General features: G+C 35.6%; 1 protein-coding gene across 15 annotated transcripts; it reads right to left on the reverse strand.

Moving 5' to 3' along the window:
* Nucleotides 1-713: 713 nt before the first annotated feature.
* On the reverse strand, nt 714-14,949 carry LOC115447000 (retinol dehydrogenase 12). 15 transcript variants are annotated; one of them, XM_030173881.2, is made up of 7 exons: nt 14,805-14,949; nt 14,237-14,363; nt 4,381-4,585; nt 3,590-3,952; nt 3,384-3,505; nt 1,414-1,634; nt 714-990 (listed from the first exon to the last, which is right to left on the reverse strand). In XM_030173881.2, the coding sequence occupies exons 3-7, from the start codon at nt 4,496-4,498 to the stop codon at nt 846-848; spliced, it is 969 nt and encodes a 322-aa protein (XP_030029741.1). In that variant the 5' UTR covers nt 4,499-4,585; nt 14,237-14,363; nt 14,805-14,949; the 3' UTR covers nt 714-845. The 15 variants fall into 15 exon arrangements, with proteins under 15 accessions (XP_030029741.1, XP_030029735.1, XP_037300090.1 ...); XM_030173875.2 differs by having other exon boundaries at nt 4,381-4,617; nt 14,805-14,948; XM_037444193.1 differs by lacking the exons at nt 14,237-14,363; nt 14,805-14,949 and adding exons at nt 12,373-12,499; nt 12,788-12,859 and having other exon boundaries at nt 4,381-4,617.
* Nucleotides 14,950-15,498: the final 549 nt, after the last annotated feature.

Below are 15,498 nucleotides of genomic sequence, written 5' to 3' on the forward strand. Positions count from 1 at the left end.
AAAAATCACGTGTGTATTCTTTGTGAATTTATCGTTCGCTTTAACGGTGAAGGAAAACATCGTGAGGAAACCTGCGCACACCTGAGAAGTTCTCTATAGGAATTTCGAAGATGTGTCAATCCGCACTAGGCCAGCGTGGTGGACTAAGGCCTAATCCCTCTCAGTAGTAGAGGAGGCCCGTGCTCAGCAGTTGGTAAGTATATAATATTGGGCTGATATTATTATTATTATTCCCAAAAGTTATGGAGAATCGACAAAGACTATTATTTTAAAAGAAAATTATACTTATCTCTTGGATCAGACGAACCACATTGATATTTCTTGTTGCTAGCTGGTTGGTAAGAAGAAAACCGGAAAAAAATGAGTTGATTAGCTCGTTCCTTCGTATTTCTTACAATTTTTGCAATGTTTTCTGTTTTATTTAAGGTAGCCATAGCAATTTCGTCGTTTGGAAATATCTTATATTCTATGTTATACAAATTATGCTATTAATGGAGGATGAAATGTTGAGATGTGTCGACGGTTTTAGGCTCTTTATTAGACTGCAATCATTATACTAATTACTATGAGATGTTACATGTCTTATGTACTAAGTACACACACTACAATGCATATACTATGTGTACGCTGTACGCTACACTGGGACACGATAATTTATATCCCTTAAAAAAATATATAAATTACATCGTGCAAAAGAACAATAAAAGATCTGATTTCTTAGCATAAATAAAAGCTTTTATTAATATTTTTTTTCGATTTTATATTGTTGAGGATAATTTTTTGACAAAGAATAACTGATCCACCCATCTACACAATATCGCATAAATTTGTCTCAATTATTTATTTTAGTACAAATCCAAATCACTGACAGGTATATTACCGTCAGAGTAGAAACTTTCTAATTTTAACATCTTAATGGTAATTTCCCATAGCTTTGAAATCCTTTTTTCATCTCTGCAATAAGCGGACTCCATAGCCTTGGCACAATCACTGTAATAATAAATTTATTATTATTAACCTACTTTACATATTAAGTACAGTAATTAGCAATGTGCAGGCAACAATTGTAAGAAGTTTGAGTGACTTTAACATTTTATAATGACCTGCTCAACAATGTCTCAATGAATAATTGACTGATGATGTAGATAACAGTTATTTGTGCAACTTTTTCTAGCAAGATACAATACTTATCAATGACAAAGTGACTTGCATTTAATATTATGAAATGTAATACGATTGAATTTGAAGTGTCCCATAGGTATTTTATCACAGAATCGAAACTCGGGACACAAAGTCGTTCCTTGATGGCCCTTAAATAATTTCATGAAACTGTATTAATAATTTCCAAACTCAAAGTAGTCACGTTAGCGTGGCAAAGTATCAAGACGATTCTGCAAGTTAAACTTTACCTACCTATAATACAATCCGCTTTCCCCGGCACAATCCTCGTCGACAGCGCAGTAGATAGACGTCTGAGCGCCGCATCTAGGAGTCTTCCAGAAACAAGTTGTAAAAATACTATTGAATATGGAATTGAAGAGGAAAAATGCTGTTTTGTCAAAGTACTGGTTAATATTTGTTTTAACAACGCCAGGATGCAAACTATACGTAGTTACGTTGTGTATGTTATGTTCCTGAAAGAAAAAAAGCCACACATTAAAATAACAGATAAAATATATTGTCGTAGTCTCAGCTGAGGACGAGGCATCTCTACTACTGAGAGAATTTAAATATTTGTTCATGCACGTGATGGTCGAATGGAGGAAGTCTGCGCAAGCCTGCCTTCTCAATTCTTATGCAGAATTCTTTAAATATGTACTTATTTTTTTCTAGCTGGCTCTGTCCTTCGGGACTATTTTGCCAACGTCAAGTAAGATGGATACACTATAAACTTCTTGTCATAAAGAAAACGATGACAGAAGTCAGATGTCTTAGTCAGATGAAACTTTTCTCATGCTGTGTTTTAAATTAAAAAAGTTATTTTTGAACATAGCTTCTCCAAAGACAGCATATCAAGGATTTTTTTTATTGCTTTGAATAACGAGACGAGCTTGCCGTTCGCCTGATTCTTCTAACCGGAACACAACAGTGACTACACAATGCTGCTTGGCGGCGGAAATAGACATTGCGGTGGTACCTACCCAGGCGAAATCTCACATATGAGAGACCTACCACCGGTATTTCATCTAACAGCTGACAATATGTTGATCCGCTCAATCTCGCAATGTCGCGAGATCTCGTAAAAAAATGTACGAGACTCAGTCTCGTAAAATATGGCCGAGATCTCGGGATTACATTCCCTATCATATGACGTTAAAGTAAAAACAAGTAACAACACCGAAGAACAACATACTTCACAGACGAAGAACAACATGAACAAAAATTGAACGAATAGGAATATTACAAAGAGAGTGAGTAAAAGAATAAAAAAGAAAAAACATGAGGGAAGGAAATTAATAAATTGCCCACTGCTGAGCACGGGCCTCCTCTACTACTGAGAGGGAGAATACTATAGTTTAATATTATTAATAAGGATGAATTTTGATAAAATTTCAATAAATGGGGAATGAACACGAGAAAGCAAGCAGTTAGTTTGTTGGGCGTGGAATATAAGAAGGGATTAAATCGTAAAAGGAAACAGATAACTTAGGGCAATTAAAAAAGATATGGTCAATAGTACCATCCTCGAACACATATTCACACAACGAATGATCTCTAATCCAAATTTTAGGCAGGAAAATGGGGGAAAAACATGACCCAAAGGAAGGCAAACAATGGTGTAAGTAACCCACCTATTGGCATTATGATACTTGAAAAACCTTGTTAACAAAAGGGGGAGCCAAATTATCAACAAATGAGCCAATCCACGAAGAAGAATCGTAAGAAGAAATATCGCAATTAACGGATGAAGCTGTACGGAAACCTTTAATATTTTTCCAAACAACTGAAGCATGAGTACGGGGTGAGAGACTTTCACAGAACTTTCTATTTTAGTGACTACTCCATTTTTTTCTATTTTAGGTAATATTGGGTTATCTTAAAACATAATTATCAACTTTGAATATTGATATTTTGAGGTTCGTTCTGGAGTTAAACTAGGGGTCAGGGTGGTTTAACTTTAGTACCATAAATAATTCTCGGACTAGCGATAAACTCGGTAATAACATTTTTTAGTCCATAGTTTAAGCCTGATACTAAACGCGGTACTATAGTTAGACTTCGTTTTGTAATAAGGCTACTACTCTAGATAAAATGGGTTTGTGGTATTTTTTAAGTTCAACGCTTGAACTCATTTTTGGCTTATGGTTGGAACGGTGATTAGAAAATAGTAAAGTTTTTAAAAGCGCATCCATAGGTGAATATTATTGTAAAATCTTTCTTACCTTTAATTTCATAGCGAGTGCTTTGGCAAACACAATATTTGCTGTTTTACTACAGGCATAAGCGAATAATGAACTATAAGATGAGCCTTCATAATTTATGTCATCGAAGTTTTCTGTGTATACTGCAAATTTATAATATTAAGTATACTTACATTTGGCAAAAAAAAACGTTTTTTTTTTTCTAATTTCTTGATGAAAATACTTACTGCAATGTAACAAAGACGAGACAAAAATTATTCTAGAAGGAGCACTTTTTATAAGCCTTGGTAGCAATAGCAACGTAAGATATGCATGGCCTAAGTGATTTGAACCAAACTGTTTTTCAAATCCATCTTCTGTCTTACTTTCAGGACACATCATCACACCAGCGTTATTTATTAGTATATTTATATTAGGCTCTTTCTCTAAAATGCGATTTGCACATGACCGAATTGATTTTAGACTGCACAGATCTAAATATTCTATTGCCAGTGAGCCCATTTGAGCTTTACACACGTTTTCTTTTATAATTTCTTTTTTCGCCTTTTCCGCCTTCTCTATATTTCGGCATGCCATAATGACTCGAGCACCTGTTGAAATTTAAACATATCCCAAAACAATTTAAATAAAAGTACCTAAACATTTTTATTAAATAGGTATTATTTAATTATGTAGCATTTTTTGGAGTATCCATGAAGCCCAAACCACTGCCCAATAATTCACTTCCACAATGCACTTTAACTCCTACATGGATAGTTATCACTTAACATCCTCCCTGATATATAGCCTAAAGTGGCACTTCCTCCCCTTCCGGAGAAGCCGGAAACTCCTTCTTTCTCTTCTTTTTCTCTCCCAACCTGCAGTTCTGCTCCGTATTCTTTTCGCCGTAACACTGTCATGTGACCCAAAAACAACATACTTTCAATTTACGGTGACCCATTTATAAGGACCTTCTGCTATAAAGTTTTAAAACGTTTCACCCTATTTCAGATATTTTTCCTGCGGCACTAAAACATACCTCTTGAATATAAATCAGAAGCAGTTGCTTTGCCGATTCCTCCGTTACTGCCGGTTATAATAACCGTGTAGCCATCCAACCTGCGTTGACTTTTGCACCACCCGCTTATGTAATCCATTATTCTTAATCTATGACTAAAATTTATAATAGTAGTAAAGACTTTTCTTTCCGAAAATACTGTTCCTTGTTAGTAACTAGCGAGCACCTTTAAAAAATTACGCCTGGTAAATGAAAGTACTGAAAAAAATTACACGAATTAAGTACTATGGAAAAAAAAGGAATACTTCCTTATTATATAACGACAACGGGGGCCTATTTAAAATACCTACTAACAAGAGAAAATAATACATGCCTATTGACCAAAAAAACGACAGCTACAAGCTACAGTGTACAATCACATAATTCATTGATATGAACTAGGGGTCGCAATACCGAACCATATTTCAAAACGGTATTTTCGGTATTGACCTAAAATAAATTCCGGTATTCCCGGTATTTGAAGAAATATTACAAAAATGTAAAATATACATTCAAGTTAGTAATTAAATGTAAAATTTTAATCACAGCTTAGTGGTTAGTTAAAGGCTGAATGAAAAAAGATTATTTTCGTAAGCCAACGTTCATGCCGTTTTGATTTCTGAGAGCTGGCTCAACCTTCACCTTCCTTCTACCCTTTACCCCTTCTCTGGTTTCATTTTGATTAGAAATGATTGAGTTGACAGGAGAGGGGGCGGAGTCGCTATATATTTACGTAGCGACCTGAAATATAAAACTGTAATATTTTCCCCTGCTTCTTATTCTGCTTATGTGAAATTTGTTTCTTGAGATTTGGATTTAGAGAGTGAAAACCTTACTAGGTGTTATTTACTGTCCCCCATTTCTTGATTACTTCTCCAGTCTGGAAACAGTACTGGAATCGATAAGATCAGAATATGCTCATCATCATCATGGGTGATTTAAATAGTGATCTCCTTGCCAGCCACTTTTCCCGATCTCGTAAACTCGTTACTGTTCTTGATTCTGCTAAACTGCATGTCCTACCACTGCCAGCCATCCACCATAATATGAATGGTCACGACACTTGGCTTGACATTATCTTCACCTCTGCTCCTTCCCCTGTTTTCTCCCCCGGTCAATTTCCCGCTCCTGGCTTCTCTCACCATGATCTCATCTACATGTCTTACGCCCTAAAACCTCCCAAGTTCCCCTCTAAGATATTGCACTTGCATAGTTTTGGTCGCATTGATGCGGATAAGCTGAAAGGAGACGTTGCTAACTTTAACTGGGATCACCTATTGGTAGCCACCTCTGTTGACGATAAAGTCGCAATTTTTAACCGCGCTGTCACTTCACTCTTTGATACCCATGCCCCTTTAAAGAAAATTAAATTCAAACGTCCTCCACCATGGATTACACATGGGGTTAAGATGGCGATGAGACGAAGGGATCGGGCTTTTCGCCAGTATAGAAGGGATCGTTCGGAGGAGAACTGGTGCCTTTCTAAGGATGCAAGGAATCGGTGTAACCAGATGGTACGTAATGTTAAACGCAGACACATTCTGAGTAATATTTCTTCTTCCTCGCCAGCCAATATCAGGAGATTCCTCGGAACTCTGGGTATTGGCAAAGTTAAAAACATAGATCTCCACGGTGCGACTATTGGTTTGGATGACATTAATAAACATTTCACATCTATTACCATGATTGATCACCAAACTAGGCGTCGTACCATGGATTTCTTAGCAGGTCTATCCAGGCCTAACATTAATACTTTTCATTTTTCTTCTGTGCCGTTAGGTGAAATTAGAAAAGTCATCCTTTCCATTAAATCCAATGCCACTGGCTGTGACAACATCAGTCGTCGCATGATAATCCCTATCCTGGAATAACTTCTACCAATCATGTCCCATATCATTAACGCCTCCCTCAGCACTGGTATCTTTCCGTCCTTGTGGCGGAGAACTATTGCTATCTCTCTTCCTAAAATCCCTAACCCATCACTTGCTAAGCATTTCCGTCTCATATCCATTCTTCCTTTTCTCTCGAAAGTGCTCGAGGCCTGTGCTCACAAGCAACTGGCAGAGCATGTGCACCGAAACAACCTACTGTGCCCACTCCAGTCTGGCTTCAGGCCTGCCTGACTGTAGTGCCATGGCCAGGGCCATAGCACTATTACTGTACTCCTCGAAGTGACTGGCGATAGAGCGCTAAGGCGGACATGGAGGATTTCAGTCACTGTTTTGGCTTTGGTTGATTTCTCCAACGCCTTCAATACAGTCAGTCACGACATTCTTCTTGCAAACCTCTCCCACCTTATGATATCGCCCACGGCACTGAATTGGTCCTCGTCATATATTCAGGGACGTCAACAGTTGGTGCGCCTAGACGATTCTTCGTCTAGCTGGCGTGATATAGACTGTGGCGTCCCTCAAGGCGGCATACTCTCCCCATTATTGTTCTCTATCTTAATAAACCTCTTAACACAAAATCTTCAATGTGCGTACCATCTGTATGCTGATGACTTGCAAATTTATTTTCAGGAGCAAGTCGATTGTGTGTCCGCAGCTGTAGATAGGGTAAATAAGGACAATTTCGGCCTTTCGGTAAACGCCGCGAAATTACCATGAAATACCAGGCCATTATTGTAGGCAGCTCAAGGCTTTTAAACAGGTTGTATTTTACATCTATTCCCCCTTTTATGTTTCTCAGCTTTGTTTACCTGAGAGCTTACTGTTTCTTCAGCTTTGTTAATCTGACAGCCAACTAGATTCAAGTTGTATTACAATATTAGCCAATCACAACGGCCCTCCATCTACGCACTGCGAAGGCTGCCATGCCGTCAGCACTGAGAAACTGACTTGTTATCACAGCAATGCTCCATCCTTAGATAAATAACGTCTATAAATAATGAGGATAGACTTTAAAGAACAAAAAATATTTCTAATAAGTTGTAATAAAAATAACAATTAACAGTTAACACCACTATGCTTAGAACAAAACAAAAGTAGCAATATAGGCATAAGTCATGTATTTTGCTCGCTCTTTATAGAATATACGCCTATACGAATGAATGAAATAGCAAGCAAATAATTTTTTTGCGATTTAAAACTCGAGAAATTAATTATTATACACACATTTTGAACTGAATTTTATTTTTATAAAATACCGAAAATCCCAGTTTTTGTAAAATCAATACCGATATTTTGAAGTTCTTAATTTGGTCCGGTATTCTCGTATTTTCGGTTTGCGACCCCTAATATGAACATTATCTCTAACCCGTTATCTTTGTCGCATTATAGTATAGTTATGCATTATAGTATAACGGTTCATTAAAGAAACGAATCTAAAATGGTGGCACTTATCATGTTCTCTCGCTTGTACACTAGTGCCGTCCATACTCACGCACGCGCGTAGCGTAATCAGAAAAATAATCAGTCTTGATTTGCTTTTATGCCGTCTTGACGCACTCAGTGTCTTTTTGTTATGAATTCGTTGTTATAATTTTCTCTTATTCATCCATTGTTACTTGTTTGTTATTGTTGTTGAGTTTTGTTAAGTTGAAAATTAAGAAATATAAGTAGAGAACCCCTACACTTTGATGATCCCGGTGAAGGACCGTCTTATAGGCAGTATTAAAAAAATAGTAAAAAGTAATATTCATCAATAATAATATTTATGATTGAATGCTAATTAAATATTATTAATTTAAAAAAAATCTTGGACCTGAAATTTTATATGCTAACTGTATTATCTGTCAACTTAAGTACAAGTCCCCATTATTCGTTTCTTTAATGCACCGGCTTATATGTTTTGTATGATAATGTTAATAGCGCTCCGAGAGCGTGTTTAGAATTAATATTAAACAGCATAAACATTGCGCGCGTGTAAAATTCGAATTCTTAATAAATAGTGTTATATCATAGACAAGTATGGGTCTATAAGAACCTCTTTCACAAATTCTGAGAGTCTACTTCGAAAAACGAAATCCATAGTTTCGGATGACGGATCGTACATTTTGTTACTACCTGAGAACAATGACAAGCATAGAAGTAACACTATGACATTTGGTCTCAGAACAATGACAAGCATAGAAGTAACACTATGACATTTGAGTGTACTGTGTCTTAGACAGCAAGAAATTTAATTGTGTTGCGATCCCTTCTGACATCTTATCGATATCGATAGATGCTTTGTCTATCGGCTATGGTAAATTCACAGACCTGCTAAAATAAACACTTTTCGGTCAGTCAACTACAAACCGTTGCAAATTGCTATTTTAGTTAAAGGCTAAAAAAAGATATCAAAACCCTGATTTGGTATTCAAGTACCAAAAAAAGTCTGGGTATATAAAAGCACTCGGTAAAAAGCTGTTAAATTACAATAAACTATAGAACTACCGGCGTTCTTCGAGCTAAATTTTGTCCAATTTTCATTTGCTATTTACAGCAATTTCCATGCCTTCCGAAACGTCATTTACTAAACACAAAAATGGTTTAGCATTTAGATTATTAAATTAAGAAACTGTTAGAAATTTCGGAAGGAATGGAAACCGCTGTAAGTAACAAACAAGAAATCGGCCGGAATTTCATCTAGGAGAAAGCCAGTACGCCTTCTGTTCTTTTCTGACTTTCTTGGGCATTAAAAGATACCCAAGAGGTGGGATTTGACAGAAGCTACTAAAATAGGACAGTAAAATTAAAACACAGCGGTATCATTCATGTCACATATGTTTGATAACTTATTTCAATGTTAATAAAACTTTGTCGCAATGCTTAAAGCAAACACGGTGCTGTTTTTTCCAATGCCAATTGGGACGAGCTATTGCCACGATCCATTTTTGCCTCATAGCATAGATGATGCTATGAGGCAAAAATGATGATGATAAAATTAACAACAATAATTTTACACAACATGTAGCCACTTTAGAAAAGTACGCGCTGAAGTATAACGTAACTAAATTGTGTGAGCGCGTTTGTGACATTGTTTTGAGATTGGCAAGTTGGAACATTTGACATTTTATTTGCTTTTAATTCGGCATCATAAAGAGGACCAAAGGTAACCATTTGATTATTTTAAAAGTGTACGCAAGCCGACCTTAGCAACATAATATTTGTCTCGTTCTTTTCAACGGTTTTGGCCTATTTGAAAAAATAGGATAAGTATATGAGGGAATTTAGATTCCTTCTATGCTTGTTCTTGTTCTGAGAGTCTACTTCGAAAAACGAAATCCGTAGTTTCGGATGACGGATCGTACATGCTTACTACGAAGTGATACCGATCCGATGACGGATTCGACGACGGATCCGTACTCAGAACAAGAACAAGCATAGAAGGAATCTAAATTACCCTCATATACTTATCCTTTTTTTTCAAATAGGCCAAAACCGTTGAAAAGAACAAGACAAATATTATGTTGCTAAAGTCGGCTTGCGTACACTTTAAAATTATCAAATGGTTACCTTTGGTCCTCTTTATGATGCCGAATTAAAAGCAAATAAAATGTCAAAAGTTCCAACTTGCCAACCTCAAAACAATGTCACAAACGCGCCCACACAATTTAGTTACGTTATACTTCAGCGCGTGCTTTTCAAAAGTGGCTACATGTTTTGTAATATTTTGTTGTTAATTTTAATAAATACACAGTGCTGTTTAAGTATAATATAGCCCTACGAACAAGCAATGGCCTGCGTTATTGTGGGGTGTAAATCTCATTCTTCTCGTAAAGAAAATGAAACTGAAATCATCAGCTTCCATCGGTGAGTAAACAAAAAACCTAATATATTTGCTTAAACCCTGTACATAAGTGCAAAAGTATTATTAATTAATCTTTATTATGCTGTAGTCATATTATAATCTGCTGTTGGCCATTCGATACAGTAATTATTAAGTATTTTTCATTTTTACCAATTTACGTAGTCGTGTTCAATAGTGTTGTGCTGCATATTCTGTCGATAACATAGATGTTAGTATATTGTAGTTTACTATTTTGCATAAATTGCCTTTTACTTTCAATATACGATGGTGTAGTGGTAAAAGCCACTTGGAAACCGTGCGCGAAGGCTGGGGGTTAAGGAAAGTATCTGATTTTCATAGTGTGTTTCATTGCAGATTCCCCACAGATGATGCTATGAGGCAAAAATATATCGTTGCCATAGCTCGTCCCAATTGGCATTGGAAAAAACAACACCGTGTTTGCTCTAAGCATTTCGACAAAGTTTTATTAAAATTGAAATAAGTTATCAAACATATGTGACATGAATGATATCGCTGTGTTTTAATTTTACTGTCCCATTTAAGTAGGGTATGTCAAATCACACCTCTTGGGTATCTTTTAATCCCTAAGAAAGTCAGAAAAGAACAGAAGGCGTACTGGCTTTCACCTAAACGAAATTCCGGCCGATTTCTTGTTTGTTACTTACAGCGGTTTCCAATCCTTCCGAAATTTCTAACATTTTCTTAATTTAATAATCTAAATGCTTGACCATTTTTGTTTGAATGACGTTTCGGAAGGCATCAAACTGCTGTAAATAGCAAATGAAAATTAGACAAAATTTAGCTCGGAGAGAGCCGGTAGTTCTATAGTTTATTGTAATTTAACAGCTTCTTAACGAGTGCTTTTATATATCCAGACTTCTTTTGGTACTTGAATACCAAATCAGGATATTGATATCTTTTTTTGGCCTTTATCTAAAATAGCAATTTGCAACGGTTTGTAATTGACTGACCGAAAAGTGTTTATTTTAGCAGGTCTGTGAATTTACCATAGCCGATAGACAAAGTATCTATCGATATCGATAAGATATCAGAAGGGATCGCAACACAATTAAATTTCTTGCTGTCTAAGACAGAGTACACTGAAATGTCATAGTGTTACTTCTATGCTTGTTCTTGTTCTGAGGATCCGTAATCGGATGTTGACACTTATGACATTTTTGCTTTCGTCGACCGCACTATGAAAACACATTTGACATATAATACATCGTTTCTTCGTTCGGATCTTAGCGTCAATTTTACGAAAGCTCTAAGCCTTTCGTTTGGTACTTCAGAGGTTTTAAAATTGCTCAATAACTCCTGTTTGAAGAATTGTTGCGAGAGGAAAGTGCTGAGCGATGTTGGAAGCGTCACTAACTGCGTAAAACCTTAGTAACATGGAATTTGTAAGAACTTATAGGACTTTGCCATCCCTTTTTGAAACCATCTGCGAGGATATAGTTCCACTAATTCCTGCAAAGAACGTATACGGGGAATTGATACTACCACTAAGGTAAGCTATAGAAGAAATATTACTTTCTACCTTTCTCAAGAACCTAGCTGGTATTAGTATTGTAGTATTCTTAACGTCTAAATGATCTTGTTTTTGTTTTTTGATGCATTGTACTGTATATAATATTTGTCTAATTTTATATTTTGACTGCGCTACATCTTTATGCCAGGAGTTGTTAGGGAGCTGTGGAACTAAGTATAGATGGGTCCATGGCCCAGCAAACAGTCTCTGAGTGCCTCAGGCAAGTGTCTGAGTCAGCCTCATATATTGACTAAATTTATAAAATTTCCACAAAACCGACAAGAAAGGACTCTTATAAAAGAACAGAGTTAATAGATATTGATCATTCTTAGAAAGTACCTAAATATCATCCACATAGCATTGGCCTTTAATTTAAAATAAATTTAAACACTTTATTTACTTAGGTTAATCAAGCCATTAATAATTTCAAATTTTTTCATAAATATGGAATTCCAGGCATATGTATGTAGGTGCATTGACTGCACCCATATAACCATTAGAAAACTTATGAATTTTATGCCATCCTTTGTACAAAGTACCTATGACTTTAAATTTATTAGACTTTAAACATAATATATTTTCTTGTTTCAGAATCAAATAATTAAACGACTAGCAACTCGCTAGGGCTGCCATAAGCAACACTGCATCACGCATGGAAGATTAACTATTTACCAAATATATGTTAACGGAAAATAAAACATTATTACAATCATTTTTATATTCGTTCCAGAATCCCCTCCAGCACTTCTTTTTTTTCAGTTTAGTCAATGCGAAGAACCCGATTAGAGGTCCGCCTATGTCGCTGGGGCACACGTCGTTGTACTCTCCTTGAAACTGTTAGGTGGAATAATAAGAAAAATGTTAATTGTTTATTGTAAAGATAACACAAAATACATAAATAAATAGGTTCTTAATCGTACTGGGATGAAAATAATAATAAAATTCACACAAGGATTCAATAAATTTTACCGGCAAAACCATTGTATATATCGATGGGAAAAACTAATGATTTCTTTCATAGATCAAACCAATGAATTTGCTTTTTGTTTCACAATAACTGCCTTTGCAATTGAAAAGATATTTGTTTAAAGCGAATTAATAACATTTTATTAATAAACTTACCAATACAATAAATAAATTTTACTTGTAAATTTCAATTCCAATTTGTTGTGATTTTCGCCAGTCAACTTGTCAATGTCCATCAATTGTCAAAAATCCTAATATTCCACAGATTAAAACACAATGCAATAAGACCGTAGATTGCAAAATTAGCAAAAATATTTGTTATTTTGTAACTAATAAATATTTAGAGCCATGAAATAATAGTTATATTACAGAAAACCTAATTAGACACCTAATTTATATGTTTTTTTCACAAGAATATCATAATAGATAAAAATTTACGGTTTTTGAAGATATACATCTCTAATCCGACACAATACTTTCATTCGAACGATTGTTTATGGTTCCGAAAGGAACGATGACGGATCCGAAGTAATTTGGTAGTACGGTTAAATCCGAACTTCGTCGTTTCTTCATTTCGGAACGACGTTTCGGTGTTCGTTTTTCGAAGTAGATCTACTGATAAATGTTATTCGTCGAAAAATGTATAAACCGATAAAATACAAAAGGTCTATACTCCCAAATAAATGCTAAGTAATAAAATTACTTAATACTTTCAAATAAAATGTACTTGAAACTTGTGAAACAGGCCCTAAATGAGTTAACATACCCGATACTACATCATAATGGGTATATTATTGCTAAAGGTACTAAACATGATTTGAAAGGTTGCTAGCAAGCGGTAACATTCATAACGCAGGTTTTCTGTGTGTTGACCTTGAGACGCAGTTTTTCAAGGACGTAGGTATACATACGAATCACGTTCCTAACTACATTATTAATTTATGTCTACGATACTAAGTTTTAAAAAAATCACGAAAGAAATTTCGGGTTTTGATTGATGTACTTACCTATATACGCTACGCGATTATTCCGCTATTATATGCGTGTACCAGCACGGAGGCTGGACAATATGTTCAGCTGAACTTTCAGCTACCGAGGAGGGATACCCAACAAAGATTCAACAAATGTGTGCCGCAGAAAGTCGGTTATTCCGGTACCGCAAACTTATCCACTACCACTTACTGATGCGTTAATTCGCTGTTTCACCACTAACACTCGTGCATACAATTGAAGATCGTCCAAGGTACTATAACTTAACGGTGTTTCAAACGCCAAGTGAATGAATCAATTGATCACTGTAATTTTTTGGTTTATAATCTGTGGATCCTAATTAAACCGGGGACTGTCTTCGGTACCAGATCATCCTCGTTTGGTCTTGGATTTGTAATAAGGATAAATTTTAGTCCGAGAACTAACTTTAATACCGTAACAAATCTAGACTTTTTAGTCTTGGTTTAAACCCGGTACGAAGCTAACTTTTTGTAATAAGGCGGTACAATAGTCCAGTCAAAATAGACAAAAAAAAACCTGTGAGTTAGGCAAAATTAGCATAGAGCTGAAAATTGGTATAGACGATAAATAAGTATATATATATGTACTACGTACTAAATTTGGCGTTCCAAACATTCACTGTGTTCATGTGAATTGAACTACAATCCATTCAAACGGTTAGGTACATGTAGTGTGTACGGAGTGGCGCTCAGGATATAAGAACTCGAGTCTAAGTGTAAACCTGGATTTGAATAAAAAATACTTATTAGTCAAATTAGTAAAATTATTTGTTATTCAAGTGAATAAATAGGTTATAACAGTGACGTTTTGGTTGCCATTTTAGTTCAGATTTTCAACAAATAGTTTATATGGACGTTCGTCAATGGTTGTAGTTAAGTTTAGTTTTACTTGAAAGTTTTTTTGAGCAGTAAAAATGAATTACACGTTTACCTACACCTGCTTAAGTAACTTGTTTTTTAACTTTTAATAACAAAAAAATTACAACGATATTTTTTGTATTAACGTAGCGATAGTCGGACTTCCAGCGTAGGTATTGGTTTAGGACTCGAACCGAATTTCACAGACTTCCAAAAGCGATTTTTGCCGAGTGTATAATTACTGCTGAAAATTTTAAAGTTTGCTGTGAGTCGCATATAAATATAATTATTAAAATATTACTTACTACTAGTATAATTACACCTGGAAGTATGTGCACAATATATTGATACGAAAAATTGCTAGTCTAAGATCTAAACTTAGCTTCAACAAATGCGATATTTTCAAGCCGTCGCACGAAGAAACAAATAAATAAAGTCCATGATTTCTATTTATAGATGTGGTAGTCAATCATTTTATTGCGCTAGTCTTAATGTTGAGTAGGACATACAAGAGGCGGTACATTTGTCCGGTACATGACGTAAGAGTGGCTCAAAATTATATATTGTACTACTTCAAATTTTATGTCGCGGCAGTCGCGTTACTTATTCTCTGTCTCTGGTAAACTGTAGGACGAGGACAGTGAGGTAGAGAACCGTATGTTACAAATTACAATAGGACGTTATTTTACAATGAACATTACATTACTGCGTTTCGAATCGCAAGCGGGAGGGAAATATTTTGAGGGTTAACATTACAAAATACTGTAAGATACGCATTAAAGCGCCGAGCCTCACTACGCCTCGCCTCATTTGAAGTAGGACGTTGTACCGGCTCAATGCTAAAAAGAGGCTACTCTTACAAACTCTTTTTTATCTCATGTCCTACCCAACTCTAGCTAGTCTTTAAATTATAGTGACCGAGAACTATGTCAAAAATTAAACCGCCTCCAAATACCACTAAAAACCAAAAAAAAAAATTAACATTACCTAAGTATACAT

Source organism: Manduca sexta, chromosome 28 (assembly GCF_014839805.1).
Source record: "Manduca sexta isolate Smith_Timp_Sample1 chromosome 28, JHU_Msex_v1.0, whole genome shotgun sequence".
NCBI classification, from domain to species: domain Eukaryota; kingdom Metazoa; phylum Arthropoda; class Insecta; order Lepidoptera; family Sphingidae; genus Manduca; species Manduca sexta.